This window comes from Poecilia reticulata, chromosome 10 (genome assembly GCF_904066995.2).
Source record: "Poecilia reticulata chromosome 10, P_reticulata-male-v2, whole genome shotgun sequence".
Taxonomy (NCBI): domain Eukaryota; kingdom Metazoa; phylum Chordata; class Actinopteri; order Cyprinodontiformes; family Poeciliidae; genus Poecilia; species Poecilia reticulata.
In genome coordinates this window covers 14,653,861-14,674,862 of record NC_088839.1, presented here as the reverse complement: position 1 = coordinate 14,674,862, position 21,002 = coordinate 14,653,861, and the positions used below count along the sequence as shown (strand labels likewise).

Sequence of the window (21,002 nt, the reverse complement as noted above, 5' to 3'; positions counted from 1 at the left end):
AACACTTCTTCTGAATACTTACTTTCTTTATGTGAAAACACATATTCAGAGAACATTTCAATAGTTTTTGGGATTGGAACTGCTTTAGATTGAGAGGAATAACTGCAGCATACAGACTTGCAAAGCCATAAAACCATGACTGAATAATTCTACACTTGCCACAGGCTCTTTAAAACACAGTTTGAGTTCTCAAAATTGTGATACCATCATAACCGATCAACTATAATTCAGCTGCATCAGTAGTTTTAGCTGACACGTAGTTTTCCGTGATTTGTCATTTCATATTTTTAATACTATTCAACAGAAGTAAAATCTGACTTCTCCAAACTACTCCTAGTGCATAGGCATCCTTGACTGGTAGATTAGCATTTAGCATTTCAAAATGGAAAAAATTATATGTTAATTATATATAAAAAAGACAATAATGTCTGTGATTTTTTTTAAGCTGTTAAATGTCAAATTAGAAATGTCTGACTAAAACATTAACTATTTGAGAAAACTTTTAGATTTTTTTTAGTTAAATGGAGACTTACTATATAAACTATACTTTTTCCCTTTTTGAGGAAATATATTTTGTAGATAATGTTAATGAACACAACCAAACAAAACTCATGAATAAAACACACATTTTGTGACTATAATTTAAATTCACTTTACATGGAAGTATTGTCTCAAATATTGATAAAAGAGATGATCATAGAAACACTTTTTTTCATTTGGAGTTGCACTCATGACTGACGTGAGGTATTTTCCTTTCACTTCATTTCTGTTGCAGCTTATTCAATATTCATTGCATGCTGCATATTTAGACTTTTTCTATTTTAAGAAAAGAAGTAAATATAAATGCTCCATCTTATTTGATTTATTTTGTCATGCTGGTGGTGGACATTTACATTTTGTGCTTTATTCTGTACATCTTTGTTCACATTACTTTGTGGTAATCAGTTGGACAATAAAAAGTCAAAGTTTATTGTATAAAAAATTATTAACCAAAATAATTGGTTTTGATTTTTGGAGGAAGATTGTCATTTTTGATTAGTTGTTTAATTAAATGATAGTCAATGAATTAGCTGAAACGTTTTTATTTTAGTGTAAAACAATAAGTTAAATGGATTTTATGTTTCCAAAATATTGTCAGCTTAATGTATTGTTGCACCGCTATTAGTTTTTATTTCATATTCAATGTATCAGTCATTTTCACAATTAAATTTGTGTCATGAAACAGACAAATTTAAACTCTGTTTCAATTAAAGCTGCAGTCAATTCTTTCTGCCTGTCAATATTTTTATTATTTATTTTAATATCAATTTATTTGGGAAGACACCAAACTGAATATTGACCTATGAACTACCAACACATAATAATAGCGATGGAAGTTCAAATGATGAACTAATAGTGTGCCATAGTTCAAGTTTTAATGCAGAGCAAAATGAAATGAGTGGTAGTTTTTAAAAAGAACCAAACATCAACAACAACACCCCATGTCTCTTTACCAAGAAGCACAAACTGAAAACACTGAAACCAAATTTATTCAAGTTCAGTTCAACAACAACTTATGCAGTTTCATGTCATGTTCCAGATTCACTCCATGCAGGTATCCGGCTCCAATTAAGGCACAAAGTCAACTTGGCTTTAATGCAGCAGCATAGTGAATATAAAAAAACACAGATTGACAGCTAAAAATATAAACACAAATATAAGATAGAACTACATCTTTAAAAAAATGGTTTTGGGAATTTGCAACAAGCATTTCATGACAAAACCAAGTCATTTGGAGACGTCCATCGGCGTGTAACAATCAAAACTCAGAGAAGCAAGCTTGCAGCAGAAGGCAGATAGCTTTGTTTGCTCTGCATAATTAGATGACAGCAGCGGAGGCAGGTATGTACACATGGGACACGACAGGCCCATATGTTGGAGACTGTATAACCAATATCATCTCCACCTGCCTCCCTCACCGCCATCCCAAGCTGCTGTCTCGCACATATTCTTTAAAACATTGCCAGGAAGAAATTCCGAAATTGAAAAACACAGCACAGCAATTAATGTGCTCACAGAGGTTAACTAGCAACAACCCCCATTTTAGAATTGGATGCGCCTAATCACTATTGAGGTAGTGATAAATGCTCGAGGCGAAGGCTGCTTAGTGAACAGCATTCAGCACGGCTGTATTGGTGATGAGTAAATCTTTGAATATGGATAGGATTTGAGAGTGATTTAATGAGGTAATGAAATTTCGGAGAGCTGGTCTTTGCGGGTCTGCGGCCTGCAGACACACTGGTGCAACATGAAACTCCTGCTATGAGCTTACGACTGCTCTACTGTCATCTTTAATGAAGGAAAACCTCCAGAGGAATATGCATCATCTCTTTTCCTCACAGAGTAAGAAAACTGTTACAGCAGCAGCTTCTCAGAGGTGGCAGAAGCATCACAGCGAGGCGTTTGTCATCAGCTCCTTTCAATCTGTGAGCCAGAATGACCTCAGAGCAAAATGCCTGGGACTGACACATGTTCTCTTTGGAGAGTCAGGAGAGGCATCATTTCCTACATTTAATACTGCAGCAGCACATAAAGCACTACTGTTTTGTTTCTCTAACCCAAGTACTGGTTTGATGCTGTTGGGACGGACGTTGGGTAGTTTTTAACCTAACACTGTGGCTACCATTTTGACGTATAATGTGTATAATGTAACCTGCTCTGGCTCTACTTCCATGGGACGAAGGAAGAGATGAAATGGTCAAATGATGCTGCACAATGATGACGTCAGACTAGTAAAGACAGACAGCAGGTACAGCTATCAACCAGCTGGTGCTACATGTATTCAACATTCACACTTTGACCAAACAAATGGTAAGAAAGTCAATAGAGACAGACTAAGAACCTTCATATCAGCCCGTTTTAGATGTCTTCTCTTTTTGCTTTTTTGTTTTAGTTAAATGTTTAAATCATCAAACTAATTTTATATTAATCCAGCATAGCTCAAATAAATAAATACAAATTGAAGTGATTAAATTACTTATTTTACTAAGAGAAAAAGCTATCCAAGCCGACAGATAGTCAGAACAGCGGCACCGACAGACATCAGGTGTTTGTGGTAACACCGTGGAGGTCCTTTTCTTCACTGACATTTTTGCAGCACATGGTTTTCAACTTGCTTAAGATCACGTCGCGGCATTTCAATAAGATTTAAGTCTGGGCTTTGACTAGGCCCTTCAAACACTTGCCGTTTGTTTTTGTTTTTCAACCTGCTAGTGTGCTATGTATTATTGTCTGTAATCAGTTCCAGCTTGGTATGTGTTAGTAACTTTGTTTTTCATATTTATTTTTGAATATCTCCAGATCAGGACAAGACATGCTGCTTTTTGAGATCTTTTAACTGACTTCATGTCATCACATTTTTAAAAGTGATTTCTTATTTTCTTAACATTTAAGGTTAGACGATTTTAAACAGTGCAGACAATCAGCCTCCTCAGCACAGCATGATACAGCTTCATGTTATCCGGTAAACACTTTGTATTTTGTGTAGCAGAAATTTAGTAGCTACAGAATGAATGAAAATACTAGAAAATATTCTCACAATAAATTACATAGGAATAATTTTTACAAAAACAGCAACAGAAAGTTTATCAACAATCTTTTCAATTAGCCACAAAAATAGATGAAATTACACTAAAATAATAAAGGGAAAGAGATTATTAGCCTCCTTTATCACCTTGTGTACACAAAACCTAAGCTGCCATCTAATGTTGCAAAAGATTGTTGAAAATTGCTTGGAAACATTAAACTCATATTGAGAAATGTGTTTCCTCTGGGCTTGTAATGGATTAACAATGTACCCTATTCAATGTGTGTGTGCATGCATAGATTCATGCAAGAACGTGTGTGTGTGCGTGCGTGTGCATGCGTATGTGTGTGTGTGTGTCGGAGCGGGAGAGTGATAGAGTGTGAGTATTGGCTTGGGGGTATAGTGTTATCGAGAGGCCATCTGTCTCCAGCTGGACCATTAGCTCTTCAGCTGTTCAGAATGTGCCACAGATCAGTCAGTCAGACAGGTACACAAACACACTCATATATTCACACACATATATTCACACACAGACGGTCTTTCAGTGATGATTGCGGCTGAAATTTCGAGTTTGACATTAGGGGTCAAAAGGGGATCAGCAGCTTCGTATTTGCTGATACGACACAGCATAATGTTACTACTAAATCTGAGCTGGCAAACGCGCACAAGATAAGCATCCAAAATGCTCAACACTGCCAGGACTCAATACCCAGCTAGCGGGGTGAACTGCGCGTACACTGACAATAAAACAAGCTTTAACAGACTCTGAGAACATCCTGACACAGTTGCAGTTTTGTAATGGTTTTATCAGGAGGGAAGCTCCTTGAATAGAAAGAGACGCTGGATTTGACACAGTTCACGCAATCTGGCAGAGGCATACACCACTGAGCATATGGAAGGACCCTGACTGCTGGCAGGTGGTGGTGATCTTCTGATCCCTGTTGCTGCCAAGCCCAGCCATGCTAGACAGTTTGACTGCCGCCAAACTCGGGCTAGACCAGACCAGACCAGTTAGCATACCCTCGGCTCCTAGGATCACATCTATCTCACTCTGCGTACAACACTCGGGACTTCTCCCACCTGAGGTAAAGCCCGATCGAGCTGCCCTGTGCCAGCCAGCTCTATGAGCAAACAAGGCCATGCTGTGGGACACGGTGATGGACACAAGAGAAGGGTTTGGTTGGCAACTCCTGCCTCATCTATTACTGCGGCAGAAGCCACACATTTACAGACTTTTCCACGGTTGTTTTTCTCTTTTATATTTCATTCTTTTATTATTATTTTAGAGCCACGCGTACATTAAACATTATGAAAGTATAGAACATAAACAGGATCAGCATTCCTGTCATTTTCAAGGTGAATGAGTAATTTGAAAACATTCTTTCCAAGAACAAATAGACCCTTTTTGCCACACACTCATCAATTGGAAGGAACTGGCATGTGTGGACGATGGCATAGCTTCTAGAAATCTTTTAAAACAATTTAACAATGGATTTTCTTGACCTTTTTACTGGGAATATGTTGAATGAGAGCATTGCTACATTGTTGTGCCAGACAAAGCAGAGGACGTGAGCACTTTTTCATCAAGGATCATATGTGCAGGAAACGTGGAGCCCTTTGAAAGTAAAGCCCTTTCACCTATGCCAGGATTATGAAATAATTAGTCTTAAAACTAAGCAAATGGACAAACCCAAAAAGCAGCAAGTCAGGAGCCAGATCACTGCAATGACCACAAATGTTGTTTGTGAGCACAAAGCTTATCTTTTACAGTGGTTTTTAGTATTTAGGTGTCCTCTGTCAATACAAAGCATCTGCTAATGTCCATAGATCAGAGTAAATCAAAAAATAGCCCCATCAAATAATCCTTCAGTCAAAAGTAATTACATAGCTTCAGGTGCAAATGTTTTACTATCTAATTCTGAACCAAATTGATAAGAGATCATTTAACTGTGGCTGTGTTTTTATACCAGTATTTTAACTTCCATCTACTTGGAAGTGACTTTGCAGGGTCAAAGAATGAAAAAAAAAAAAAGCATAGAAAACTTAAGACATCCTTTGGGAGTTGTGACAAGAGACGTCTTCAGACTCCACACAGAGCACTTTTAAATATCTGGGTTGGGTGCTGGTGTTTTAGGTTTATTGGAAACAAGATGTTTTTTCGATTTCCTCCTCCTCATTGACTTAATCACCAGATGGACTCAAATTTGAGATGGAGACTGAGTGGACATTATGCCTAAGCTCATCATGTCAAACAGAATCAGAATTAAGAAATCTTCATATGACTGTTACATATTTATCTCCACAATCCAAAAGGATCGTGGAGATAAATATATCTGATGAAATGCAAAAGTAAAAAAAAAATCATGAAAAACTATGCCTTTTAATTAAGTCTATTTGCAAAACCCATTTAAACGAAATTAAATGTCTAAATGTAGGGATGTGAGTTAAATCTAACATTTAAAGTTATAACAAATGGAAAATATTTTTTCCATTACTGCCATTCTATGCACATCAATAATTTCACTGTTTTCAGATCTCTCTGTTTCCTATCAAACCTCCGACTCCTCATCACTCGTGTGCAGAAGCTTTACAATAACAAAATGCACAGCTAGTTGCTCTCCAGCTCTGCATCCGAGGAGAGGAGGCTCACTTATGCAGCTTGGTTGGTCAGCTAAGAAAAAACTTCTTTTTTTTGCTATGTTTCCACTACATATGACATTTTGTGAATGGTGGTGGAGAGAATGAGTCCAGATAGTACAGAATGTCCATAATAAGTGGTGAGTAACTGCAGCATGATTCATAGCTGTCCTTTTCCAAAGAGGTAGCCTATTCCTGCTCAGTGGACCTGTTTTCAACCTTTTCTCTCCTCCTTTGTTGGGCTCATACTGCAAATTTTTCTCCCTCTTTCTTCACTGCTTCTCTCTTCCTCTGGGTGCCTCTCGAGGAGCAGGCGAGTTGCTCAGGATAATTTGTAGGACTTTACCCACTGAGCCTGACCAGAGGTGAAACAACTAAGATAAATCTCATTTAAGAACTAGAGGTGCTTGGCTGTTTAAGCAGGAAAAAAAAAAGTTACTGTTTCTAAAATAGACGGGAAACAACAATCGACCAGAATAGACTGCTGGAAACTAAAAGTTGCAGGTTTTGATGCAGAACTGCTTGACTCTTTATGAGTGGGAAGGTTTGGGAGAGAGGAGCATTGAGAGGAGTTGGGTATAAACAAATACAAGAAATACACATTTAGGGAGTTCACCAATCTTGAATGCTGTGCTGATGAGAAGCTTAAATACTCTCAATATGAGTATTTAATGAATTTCAGCTGTTATTCTTTCAGAGTTGGATGATTTTGCAACCTAAATAGAACAGGGTGCACAAGTTTACATTTAATGTATACTTCCTCTAAAGCTCTTACAGGCAAAATTATACATATCACCTAAGTCATTGTATAAACTATACACATACTGTATAAAAAGGCATAATTTTTATACATTAAAGAGACTAATGGTCCTTTGATAAGAGACTATCCAATCAGACTAATGTTTTCCTGGTTTATGTTAGCTAAGAATTCCAAAATCATCTCCATTTTCCAGAATAAGTTAGAGACAATTTCTGTTACCTTCTTCAAATTCAGCATTTTACAGACACAGATCCTTGATAGTTTTAAATTGTGTGACTTATTTCAAACAATTTGGGTATTCCTTCACAAGCCTTACATAATAGTTTGTGGGATTTTTTTTCATGTTCCTCCTGACCAAACTGGTGAATCAACGAAGCTTGAAAGCACACAGAAACCTTGCATCGTTGTTCACACATACATTTTCTACAGGACTGAGATCAAAATTTGGGATGGTCACCCCAAAGAATATCTAGATTTCCTTAAATTGTTCCTGGGCACAGTGATTTTGGTTTAAATTAAACTCTGAATTTAAAGAAATGATTATTCAAAATGCATGTGGAAAATCTCTCTCTTATTCTGATATATAGACAATAAAGTGAGAAAAAAATGGTGCCTTTTTATATCATATTTGAACATCAAATTTTTTGCTATACATCAGTCTAAATGTGTGTTTGGGGTCTCTGTCTTATTGGAGCACCCATTTGGAGGTAGACCTTGTTGCACTTTGTATGAGCAAAGCCCCCAGGTTCAATCTGCTCTGAGCTACTGATTATTTTAACAGTTCTACATAAACACGAACAATAGGAATAAAAAAATGCTGTTTGATTTAATGAAGAATTAACCCGCTGCAGTCACTGCTGACAAAAATGTCATGAAGTTTGATCTGGTTTTCTTAAACCGTCTCAGAAAAGTTGCTAAATAAATTTTAGAATAATTATCCACTCTAGTGGGTCAAATGTTCAGTACGCTGAACGGTCTGAGCTGCAGGCAAACATGAATTCATTTCCAAAACAGTTTTAAAATTATATTACAGCGAAAATAGCAATCAGGATAAAAAATTACGTCAATAAAGTTTGTTGGAGCATAGAAATATTTATTTCCCCTCTATTGTTTTCATTACCTTTTTTTTTTACCATAAAAATGTTGTGAACGTTTGGTGCCTTTAAATACAAGAAAATAAATCTGAATACACAAACAGATTATATCCTTTATTGCACGGAAAAAGATTTTACATTAGTGAATGCACAATTATTCTCTGGCAAGCCTCTAATCCTGCAAAAGATCTCCAAAGTGTATCCCTTATCGAAGTGCTAAATGCAGACATCTGTGACCAAGTTCCTCTGGATGGAGAGGCAGAGCTAATTTTTTCTAGCTGTACTTACATATTCAAGTTGTCTGAACCTTCTCTGCATGCACTACAAACACACTTATTACTTCAAAGTATTTAAACTATAATTAAATTACCCTCTCTGCAGTGATCTCCTTCATCATTGATGAGGTGAATAAACACTGTAGGACAGATTCCAGTATGCAGTTTCTGCTTGTTTTGTTTATTTTTTATTACATACATTAAAAACACTGAAGAAAAACAATCCAATATTACGTTATTACATAAGGAGCATTCATCTCTGTATGGACAAAGTTCTTGCTGCGTTTAAATCTCACTGTATTTTCAGTGACATGATGAGGAAATCTTGAGTTCCCAAAGCATTTATCTTGTTGGTCCTTTATGAAAATTTAATAGGATCCATTGTCATAAATTAATGCTGATAATTAATTTTTATATTGTAAGGTTCTGTGAAAAAATATTTGTTCACTTGCAGATTTTATTATATTATCAAACATTTTATAACTTGTGTAAATACATAATGCAATTTTCAAATAATGTCATTATATTAAGAGGGTTGAGGGGGGAAGCCATCCAGGCCAACCTGGCTATTTCATGACAAATCCTGACCTTTTTTTAAAAATCATTAATTAATTGTAATCTATCACAATCAACCACAAATTCTAATTACTGTTGGATCTGTAGAAACAAGAAATCACTTAAATACAACCTACCTGACAACATGAAGTTGTCAGGTAGGTTATTTAAACAATTCAAAAATTACATGTTACAGTATGAAAAGGTTTATGTTGTTTTCCATCATCAATAAATATAAAAAAGCAGTGAACCTTCTTCCCAGGACTTCATTGCAACGTCTTTATTAAAACTGCTGCACCGTTTCTGACCCTGGAAAACTTGTTGTAATTATGTAATTATGAGACTTTTGCTCAAAACCTGAAGGAGAATATTTAGCCATCAGTCTGACCTTAAACTCAGGTATACTTGGATTATTGGATTAAAAAAAAAAAAAAAAAGCAAAATCAAGGCTATTGAGTAGCGTATTCAAAGTTAGAGGTGTTTAGATGTAATTGATATCCTGTCTTGTTTTATAACCTTAAACAGATCATGCTAAAATTCAGAATGTGTTTGAGTTAAAACAATTTTTTGAAAATAGTTGGTTAAAGCTTCTCCACACTGATGTAAGTGATTTCTTGATGGCAGTCGTCGTCACTAAGGGTGACACAACCAGTTATTACATTTTCTCATGGTTGGTTTGGAAAGCTTTTAAATTCAATCCTAATTTCAAAACAGCTATTTGTATTTACCCAGGTCCTCTTTCTAGTAAACTTAGTTGGATTACCTGGAACATATATGATCTTGGATACAAAAAAACATAACAGAATATTTCACCCTTAAAAACTGATTAAAAAGAATCAAATATTTAGTTCCCCCCCCCCCACCCACCCCCAGAAACCACTATTGTGAAATCATGAAACATAATGAGAATGACAGAATAAAAAAGTCTAACCTAAGAGGAGGTTTTAGAATAATTTAAAAAATAATCGATATAATTTAGATGTTCTATTTTTTTTTCCATGGCAACAAAATTAACCACTTATTTGAGCTTAAGTTGTCATCCCTTCTTTCACATTTGCACCATTTTATTAAAAAATATGCCGATATGATATTTTTGAGTTGAAGGCGCATGAGGAGAAAGGATTAACAATAGCTTAAAAACCCTCATTTAATGTTTCTTCTCCTCTTCTTTGAAAAAAGCAGGTGTTGCTCCGTCCCCATTTCTTGTCAAAGAGCTTAAAACTGAGGGTAAAAAAAAAAAAAACTAATTTAAGAAGAAGCTACATCTTGAGCATGGTACGACTAATTGCCCCCTTTAAAGCTTTCATTAATTCAAGCTCACTTATTCTGAGGAAAAGTAACATTTCCCATTTTAAGATCAACAACTGAAACAAAGGAAACAAATAAGACATTACTGGATTGGTTGTTAGCACAGTTGCCTCAAAGGAAGATGGCGTTGGGTTCAAATCCAGGTTCACCCAAAACATATTCCCAAAACATGCATGTGAGAAAAACTAATGCATCGTTTACTTTTCACATTTTGGAAAAATTACCACCACAAACCCTAAAGTATGTTGTTAAGATTGTACAATGAGTGGCGTCTACAGCAAAAATGATGGGAAAATGATTGTCAGTCTTTCACAGCTTCCAACAAATTATCTCCCAACATTGTTCTATCTTTAACTTTATATTTTTGCTATTTGATTTTCCTTTGGGATTTACAGTATTCCTGACCTCAGTTTTTAATACAACCAAATCTAATCATCTTTCCCAGTTCCTGCCATAAACAGCAGCCACCATTCTTATTGGTGAAGATGGCGTGTTTACGGTGCTGCTCAGATCGTTTTCCACATAAACTTAAAAAGTAACATTTTGGTCTCATCAAGCCGGAGCACTTTCTTTTATGTAGCAAACTGCAAATGGGACTTCTTACAGCTTTCCTGCCACAATTGCTTTTTTTTATTTCCCTCATATGTAAAGACTTGTGAAATAGACAAATAATCATTCTGCTACCCACAGATTTTTTCACCTGAACTGTGGATATCTGCAGATCGTGCCGAGTTCCCACGGGGTTCCTGGATACTCCTCTAACAATACTCTCCTGGCCCAGCCTGTCAGTTTGGATGGACAGCCATGTCTTTCTTGCAAGGTTTGCAGTCTTAACAAACTCTTTCCATTTTCAGATGATGGATGAACGGTGCTCTGTGAGATATCTAAAGCACGGGCTAATTTATAAACTAACTCTGCTTTCTCCCTGACCTGTCTGCCGCGTTTCTTGGTCCTTGTGATGCCGTTTGTCCACTGATGTTTTCTAATAAATGTCTGAAGTCTTCACATAACAGATGAATTTATTAAATCACACATGGACACCAATACCTAATGTATTGGTATACATTAGGTATACCAATACATTAGGTATTGGTATACCAATACATTAGGTATACCTAATGTATTGGTATACATTAGGTATACCAATACCTAATGTATACCAATACATTAGGTATTGTATTGGTATACATTAGGTATTCAGCCACCCCTTTATTCATCAGGGGTGGCTGATGAATAAAAGCTGGATCCTACACTTTTCAGACTTGTTTTTTTTTTGGAAAAGTTTTTCAGATTGAAAATGGAAAGAAAAAAAAACATATTTAATTCCACTTAAGAAAATATTCATCCTCACATAAATCCATACAAAATACTTTGAGTAAAACATTAAACTTTAGTTACCTGTATTTTCCACAATATTTGCATTTTCCGGTTCTGAAGTCTTCACAATCAATGTGAGACTGCTGTCTGCTAGCACATCCATCAATACGGCTCAACGCTGCTCCACCTACACATCATTCTGACGGTCCCACCTGTTGGGAAAAAAAAAAAAGACACAAAGACAGCAAGAAACATGAGTATGATGAGTATTCTTGGCAGAAAAACTCGCATGTGACTAATGCAGAAGTGCAGAGTTCAACATGCAGGGTGACCGTAAACACAGACAAACACAAATCTCTTGTAAGTGAGGGAAAAAAAATTCCCAAACCGAGTCGTCAAAAAGACCTCTGAGACACAAAGCAGTCACTCATTTCTTTTGTTTATGGCAGGATCTAAGATTAATTCAAACTTTTCCAACCTACAAAGTACACAAAGAGTCACTGCTGGGATCGCTATGGCAACTGTAAGCCACACTATCCTATTTTAGGCTTCATTTAACATTTATAGCTGAGTTGTTAACCTATGTGAGTCTCACATAGGCATCTCTGAGCATATTTGTTTATTATAATTAGCTGACTGCCTCCCTGAGCAGCAAGGGAACGAGTCGGCTCACAGAAAGACTAAAGCAGTGTGGCTGAGGAGGTGACGGTACACTCTGAACACCTGCAATACTTTTTATTTGTAGCAGTTCCTGATAGTGAAAGAGTAGGTGGGAGGAATTGGGTGCAGGTACAGCACATGTGTGTTGGGTGTGCATGCAGGGTACAGTTGATATGACAAAAAAAGAAACCAAAAAAAAATAAAAAATAAAAAATCAGTAGAGAAGCTTAAATTTGTGAATGTGGAAGAAAAAGAAGAAGATGCACACTCCGAGCCAGCAAATGATGAACATTTGATGTTGTGGTTTCTTCCCCTTTTTGCGCCGTTTTCTTTTTTTGTTTTTCCTTCCCTTGCCATCCCTTTCTGGAGGAGCGGTGCTGCCGGATGACAAATGAGCAGAGGGAGGGGATCTAATAACATGATCTCCTTGTGGTGTGAAAGGGGTGGCTGGGAGATTAAGACAGACGGTACACAATAAGACAAAGGTAGTGCGCAGCTGACTACAACCAAGTGCCACCTCTTTCATCCTCTTTCCTCTAAATGTCATTAGGTGTTTACTGACCTGAGTGGGAGAGCTACCTGAAGGGAAGCCCTGCTGCAGCCTGCAGCTGCAAACACACCAGCTCAGGGGGGTAATTACCTTATGAGGCATTACATCTACTTTTGTAGCAGGTACAGAATCCTAAAGGTGGGGCATTTTAATATAAACTGCAGTAAAGAGAGCCAAACAGTGCTACACACACACACAAACTTATACTTTAAGTCGTTTTTAATAATTATATTACAGAACTTTACTCTAATTAGATTAGATAAACTGGACAAAAAAATAACAATTGCAATAGTAGTAAACCACAGCATTCATATTGAACACAGTACGATCGATCATACTCCACCAGTTTGCTTGGGCCCATCATCTTAAATTATTGGCTCGGTCTTGGTTTTGATTTAGATTTAGGTTTTTTTTGCTGGATGAAACAAAAGGGCAAATTAAATTGATAGTTCAGGATGTTTCAAGTTAGAGTCTGTTAAGTCGTAAGCAGTTAATTTATTATGATCTCTTGTAAGTAGTTCATTTATCCTGATTAGTTAAGCAGTTTGATAGAGATCTTGTGGCAATTTGAGCCTGTTTTTCAAATTTTCTAAATATAAACGCAAAAACAGCACCACAAATTGTTTCTGGTTTAAAAAACACATTCATTGCAAGTGGAACAGTAAGTCATCATATTTGCATATTTGTATTTCTCTGATGATCGGCATGTTTTTTTCATATTTATGAAGGCACCCATCCTAAATTTGATGACATTCTCCTCTTTTTGCTAACACAATCGTGTCTGAGCTTTCGAATGTGAACATGTGCTTATAAGCGCTAAACCTTTTAAAGCTCGGACCCTAAATGAAACCCACATGTAATCAGTTGAGTTCCTGAAGAGGAAATAATTCAACACGTCATTATAGGTATATACCAAGGCATAAGTTTCAGCATAAATTTCCCATCAACATAAGTGGTAAAGACGTATAATGTATTTATAGTCCAAAACTGTGTAGATCCATCCAGTATTTGGTCTTCTCTTCAAAGAGACACATTACTGCACCTCCAGCCTGAGATTAAGCGCTCAGCTACAGAGCTACAAAATGGTTTTGAGGTCAAGTTGTATTAATCATTGAAGTATTTAACTTCTACCTCTGGCGATAAACACATCTCCTTCAAAATGACATGAACTGGAACGGGCTGGCTGAGATGAGCCGAGTTCGGTCTTATCAGCCTGATCAAAATAAAAAATGAAGCAAGCATGGCAGCAGTTTGCAAAAAAAAAAAAAGAAAAACCCAGGCTGGATCCAGTGAGAAGTGTGACACAGCTCGCAGCTGGGATGCTGTTCAAGCCACAGAGGTGCTGTTAGGAGTTCAGCGCTGAGAGCTGCTCAAAGGTTTGTATGTTTGACTGCATGTGTGTGAGATAAAGCCCCATGGCTGAGGATCCACAGTGTCAACATCCCCCGGCACAAGCCTGCGCATACAATCACAAGGAGGGAGGTAGAGGGGGGGGGAATCAAAGCTGGGCATTTACCAGCACTCCCAACACCCCCTCTTGCCAGCCGGCTCCAGCTCCACTGCCTCAAATGTTTATTTTCCACATTATTCATGATTTTTCCTCCCCCCCTGCAAGCTCTCTCCTCTCTCCCTCCCTCCTTTAGCATATCCAGCACTCTGTCAAGACCTGACGAGAGGCTATTTCAATAATGAAGATGGACTAACTGCAATAGAGAGTGCACATAAATTGGAGCTACAGCCAACAAGCATGTCCAATTTGCCAAGCGGTTAAGCCTGATGTCTGGGCACAGCTTTGGAGAGCGCCGTGGCCGCCGTCAACAGGTTTGCTCCAACCTGATTCATCCATCCACATCATTAATACTTCACAGAGGGCACTAGCATTTAACTCTGCTGCAGGAAACTGCTCTTTAAACATCGCACATTAGGCCACGTAATCACCGGAGCACTCATTTCTGAAGCGTTCAGCAGGTGCAGGGAAAATTGCTGGTACTTCTGACCCCTCCATTGTTCTTCACTCGTGGGCCCGGGGGTCCTTTTGCATCGGGAGGAACAGAAATAGAGACAAAGAGCAGAGAGTGGGTGCAAGCCAAACACAATGATTAGAATTTGATTTATCCTTTTAAACCCTCCTCCACAGATCATGTGTTAATGTGCAAGCTGGATAACAAGATAAGAACGTGTTTACCCGCTCTATATAGAACTTATCAGCGACACAATCTAATTCCTGCAAGCCTCTTCCCAGTCCCACAATTTGCTATACTTCTCCTCCTTACGATTGAATTTCTCCTGAATGAGGCCGCATCGACGGGGATAGTCGGTTTTGGGTTGTGTGTTGCTGTCCAAACAAAAAAAAAAAAAAGAAGCAAGGAATGTCTCACAGCAGTGGTACACACAGGTACAAAGGGCCCATTGTGTCAAAACAGGGGGAGAGTCAGGGGCCAAGGAACAGGTGACCGAGAGAGGAGCTCTGAAAGAGGGCACAGCGCCACGGGGAACGCTGATCCAAACAGACAGCGCTGAAATGGCGACTCCTCTTTTCAGCACAGGTGTACAGTTTCAGAGCAGGCTCACTGCTGCCGAGTAACCCATTTCACATGCAGGACAGCAATGATCCAGACCTGGATGCAAGAGGTTAGGCTGCAGAAAAGCCCCAATGCAATGCAATGCAAGCATACAGTTTAGATATAGGACACACACACCTTGCATTTACAGTTTCAATCTGGAAGTAAATCTGGAATGATCACATCATAAAATTGACTTTTTGTTAAAGTTTTGCTCATTCCAGGCATTAATTGAAGATACAACCACTGAGCCAGAAAAACATCTCCCATGTTCTTCGTCTCACAGAGACTCCGCCTGGGTTACTTGGCTGAACGTGGACAAACAGCTACTTCACGTTGCTCATTTCTGCTCATCGTGGACTGAATCTAACAGGAGCAGAAGGAATTTTGCCTCCAGTTGGCGAACATTTGTGCATTCTGTTTGAACTGCAAAACAGGAATTTACATGTTTCCAGACGGACGTTTGAGCTGGACGAAAACAAGATGACTGACTTGCAAAGTTAAAGTCTGCAAATAGGAACTTTTAAAGAGTTAAAAAAAACCAGACATTTTTTTTTTTATTTTCAATAGAGAAATTACTAGATTTTTCTTTCATTGGTGCCAGAAGCCAAGCCGTGCCATAAAAATGATTTTACCTCTTACAGATTTCTTCTTTCTGTGCTTTCCGCCATACCTAAATGTTTCAGATAATCAACCGCAATTTATTACGGGACACATATAATGCGGCTAAATACAACCTGCAGTTTTCAAATGATGACTTCATTTGTTAAGGGGAAAAAAATGCTACCCAAACCAATGTGTTTCTGTGTGAAAAAGCATCAAGAAGGATAAGGCACGGGCTAAGCAACATAATCCGAATCAGTTTTAAGTCTGGACTTTGATTAGGCCACTCGAAACCATTCATTTTGCTTCACTGAAGAACACTTTCTGGTCTGCTTTCAGCCCTTATCCTGCTTTATCATCCAGTGCAAACTGACGGTCAAACATCACAATCAATTCAGATCCTGGAGCAGAAAAGCATCTGCAGATCATCACTTTACCACCAATATGTTTATCTCTCAGTGTCATGTTCTTTTTTTTAGAAAATGAGAATAGTCTTTGTGGTTCGCAGTGGTTTTTACCTTGAAACTCTGCCATAGCTTCCATTTATGCCCAGTCTCTGTCTTATTGTTTAATCATAAACACTGACCTTGAATAAAGAAACTGATCACCAGTCGAGTCGGCCAAGTCCTGAGCAGATGTGAGCTTTCATAAACGAAGCCAACGCCGCAGACTGCCTCAGCTGGAGCTCGGTCAAAAACCCACATATATTCGAAACGGAGAGGTAAACTAATAATTCTGTGATTTAGGAGGTTTGTCAGGGTTTCCCGCGAATGTGCATCGATAAATATAGCAGGTTCTAATGGACAAATTTAAAAGTTGAAAGTGATTATAAATTCATTAAAATAACATTTGTATTATTCCTTCTCAGCTCTTTTGTTTTGCTGCTTGTTAATTATCCATTAAATAAGATTCCTTTCTTCTCTTTGTGTTAAAGTTGTGTACTTCGAACAGCATCTAGTAATTTTCTATGCAATTTATTCCCTAAAGTGGAGGAACAAAAACATAAATTTTATTACTACTAGCATTTGTCCTCTTTGCTGCTGTACAACAAGCCACAGATCTGCGTGCCTTACAAAAGGCAGCGCTGTGAGTACAAGTGATGTTTTATGAATTTGATGGAACAACATCAACATTAATATTCAGCTTCGCTTTGTTCAGATTTTCTGTCAAGCTGCTCCTGGGGGAAACATCTGGCTGTTTAGGTGCTAAATGATCCTCTGTGAATATGTCATGTCTGTCTTCATCAAGCTGAAGGGTGAGGAGTTATTCTCTACTGCTCCTGCGAGGCGTTTCATTCCGAGTTGATGTAAAAGTATTTTTAAAAAAAACATATATGCAATAAAGTACAACTAAACAGCCAAAAAGAAAATAACTAAAACAGCAACAGCTTGTGCTTCTGCTGCCTCCTAATAGAAAGCTCAAACTTGCTAACCTGCAAAGATTGCACGTCAGGTAAATTCGGTGCAGCAGCTGATGACAAAACTCATAGACACGTCTCTGAGGCATGAGAGGAAAGAGAATCTCTCTTATCTATACATCTTAATTCATTGGTGTCTCCTACACGGGCCCTTGCTCCTGTGCAGCGTCTCCGTCAGCAGCTCGGAGGCTCCATTTGATCCGGCTTCCTCACCTCCGATCCCTCACGCAGCCACAGCGATGGAACAGATACGGCATCCGCTTGAGATAATCATCGTCAATCACAGCCTTGCTGAAGAGCCAGGGAGGCATCCGATGAGTAAAGATTGACTTGGAATCGGGATTAGGACGTTTATCGGCGCCGCGGAATCTGCAGAAACAGATCTGGACAATTGTAGCAACTGCAGCCTCGCAGATTACAGCCTGCCGAAGGAAAGAAGGAGCAGAACTCCCAATGGAAGCCATGACTTTTCCTCAGAAGACCATCATTACTTTAATCTTAATTAAGTTATGGAAGTCAGGCTAATATTTTGATAACTGCAAACATTGTGGATGTATTTCTGTACAACCGAAAAAAAATTAGGAAATAATTTTTTAAAAAGTTAAAAACTCCTAATTTATGCCATTTTTTGTTGGTTTTGAAGTAGGAAAGTAAGGGTTTGATTTTGTTTTTGTGGGAACCAACCTTTGAATGGTTTTGACCTTTGACTTGCTTTCCTGCCCACTTCAGATAACGAGTGGGATGTTATGATGTTCTAAAGCATCTTTTTCCAAATAATCAATTGTATCTCAAACCAGAACATGAGCTTGGGACCCCTGTTTTAAGCTGTTGTTGAATTTTTACCACTGTTACGAAAACCATCTTCAACTAAGTAAAACAGATAACATTCAATCAGGCATCTCTAACGTTTAATTTCGGTTCAATAAGACTAATTATAGCTCACTGATATTTGAATGTGAAACCACTTTTATGAACTGCAAAATGTTCAGAATAATTTGAAAGTGAAAAAAGTGTTGTAGATAGGGTCATCTTAGACTCGCTTTTTTACAGTGTTTTATGTTTTAGTCTTCATTACTTAAATTAGAAAAAAATCATGAAACAGACCATCAAAATCCTACAACAGACATCCAAGAGTCGAACATACTGCCAATACTTTTAGTATTGGCAGTATGATCAGATGAATTTTATTTAAAAAAATACTTAATCTTTAAATTAAATATTTCTGAATAACTCAATTAATAGCTGAGAAAATAAATATTTGTCTTTTGCATTGCAATGCGAGTCCTGATTTCATTGCTTCAGACATTGCCAATATCAGATGTCACTTTTCCTCCACGATCTTTAAATTTCTTATATTGAAAGAAATGTACAATTCTTTATTGCTGCAATTAGTAAAAAACTCAATGAAAAGATACAAATGAAATTAATTTTACCGATAGGCCTTTAGACTGATTTGACGCTGGATGGCCACGAAGAATGATTGGCTTATGAACACCAGAGTCAATTAGCCGAGAGTGATTTATCGAGTCAGTAGTTCTTGGAGGTGAACAGTTCAAACTCTTTTATCTAAAAGAGAGAGAACTTTTTTTCTCTCTCTTTTAGATAAAAACTACAAAAACCACTTTATAGCATTGTTTACCTGCCTCCTACAACACAGCACAGTAAAGCAATATAACTTTTAATTTTTATCTATTGATATTAGTGAAAATTGCACCAAATTTGTATTTTTTAAATGTGTATTTGCATCAGTTGCCTGAAGCTGGCAAACTGAATTTATTCCATTTTTGTGAGGAACACAAATGGCCCCCACACCACACTTTGGACACCTCTGATTATGAGAAGTGGTTTCTGACAGAAGACCCACCTAAATAAGTGACTCTTTTGTCAGTTTTTTTTTGTCTTTTAATCTTTAGCAACGTATTATTTAACTCCTGTATGCAACTCAAATACAACGTCCTCCACATTTAATACCAACACAGTTAAAGATCTACTTCAAAACACATTCATATTTTATTGCAGTAGCATAATCCCACAGCAAAATATTGGGAAAAATGCATTCTTTAATTTAATAGGACTGATTTAGTGTGGAAGCAGTAGAGCACAAATTAAACATTTTAGGAAACTCCCTGTTAGAAAACTGGAACGAATTGTTCAGTACGAGATTGCGATGCTGCAATAAAGAAAAGCATCTTAAATCTTCCTACACATCTTTACCTTGGGGTATCAGTAAATGTGATAATAAAAAAGCCTAAATATGTCTAAAATTTGACTTTGATAAGTGGGGATTATTTACCACTGTGCTGCATCAAACAAAGAAAAACTGCAGTTTCGAAAGTTGACTAAAAGACTTTCTATTACTTCTCACTGTAGACATCGAGCTGCTAAGTAGCCTAGGACCCTTTCTGTTATATTTTTAATCTCCTAATGTGTTAACAGCAGTGGGTGTGAGGTATGAACTGCAGGCAGCTCAGTTTAGCACCTGTATCATCTTACTGTGGAGCCACGCTGCCTTACAGCACGCAGAATGTAGTTTGGCAGTGATTTTCTGACATATGCCAGACATTTGTTGCCCGAAAACAAGACAAACCACAATAAATTAAAAAAAAAAATGATTTGCATTCATAGTGCATTTAAAGATGTGCCAGGTACCCAACCCATGCCATATGCACTCATGCAACCCTCAAACCACCACAAATGCTGGCTTTTCATCTGTATTCTGGCGACAAGCCAGATTGTCTCTTTCCTCTTTGGTTGAGGGGAGTCAAGTCCAAATCAATTTAAAATTGTCATTCTTCATACCGCTGCACAGTATTGATGGATCGTCAGAGCGTCTTAAACACAGAATTTATAGCAGGTTATTCTTGCTTCTTGTTTTATGTGTTTTTTATTTATCGTACACTTCTCACAGAAAATGATTTTTAGATGTGTCCCTGCAGGGATTTCCAGTCTATGTTTGCGTCTTTATTCCAGCCTTTCTGCCTGGAGCCTATAGGCTACAGCACTTCTTGTAGGTATTTGCCTTTCAGCAATGTTGTAGCATGAAAAGTGATTTATTTTTTTCAGATATTTGTTTTTATTTTGTCTCGATTAATATAATTTGCTCACATAGTTTCAGTTCTTAACTACTAACCAACGATTCGGCCCATCTAGGGTGCTCCATAAGAAATTACATTCAGTAAACTTATTGACCAACAGTAACAACAACCTATGTATCAAAGCCAAAATAACAGTGACTATACTGCACATTACCTAAGACATTAATACTATTTGGGGTGGAGGTTAATTACTGAGAGGAAAAAACTCAAAGTTAGCCATAGTAAGAACAGTAAGAGCAATCTCAAAAGAAAACTATTTTTTGCTTCTATTTTCATTCAAGTTGTGAAAATGTAAGAGTCGTCTGCCATGGACCATGCTAGAAATGTCTTTAAAGTGACTAAAAGTACGTCTATTTTCTAAGCAGCAATGTGGTTGATGGTTTTCGTTATGTTTTAAACAAAAGCAATTAGATTTGGGGTTTTCAGTTCCAAATCTCTTGTGCTTTTAAATGTATCCCAGTTCCAGCTCACCTGCATCAAAGAAACTACTTATTAGTACACCTCTGTAAAAATTGTTGATGAACGGACTTACATGAGAAATTTGCCTACAAGTTGCAGGACAGACAGTGCTCCTAAACTAGATCATGGAATATATTTAGTTTTTA

The 21,002-nt window shown here is 37.5% G+C and overlaps 1 protein-coding gene across 1 annotated transcript in view; it reads right to left on the bottom strand.

Annotated features, from left to right (window-relative positions):
* nexmifb (neurite extension and migration factor b) overlaps positions 1-21,002 on the bottom strand; it is an 88,966-nt gene that overhangs the window by 10,555 nt on the left and 57,409 nt on the right. Inside the window, exon 2 of the mRNA XM_008420071.3 lies at positions 11,593-11,723. Within this exon, the coding sequence (XP_008418293.1) occupies positions 11,593-11,674 (82 nt within the window). The 5' untranslated portion in view covers positions 11,675-11,723. The remainder of the gene's footprint in view (positions 1-11,592; positions 11,724-21,002) is intronic.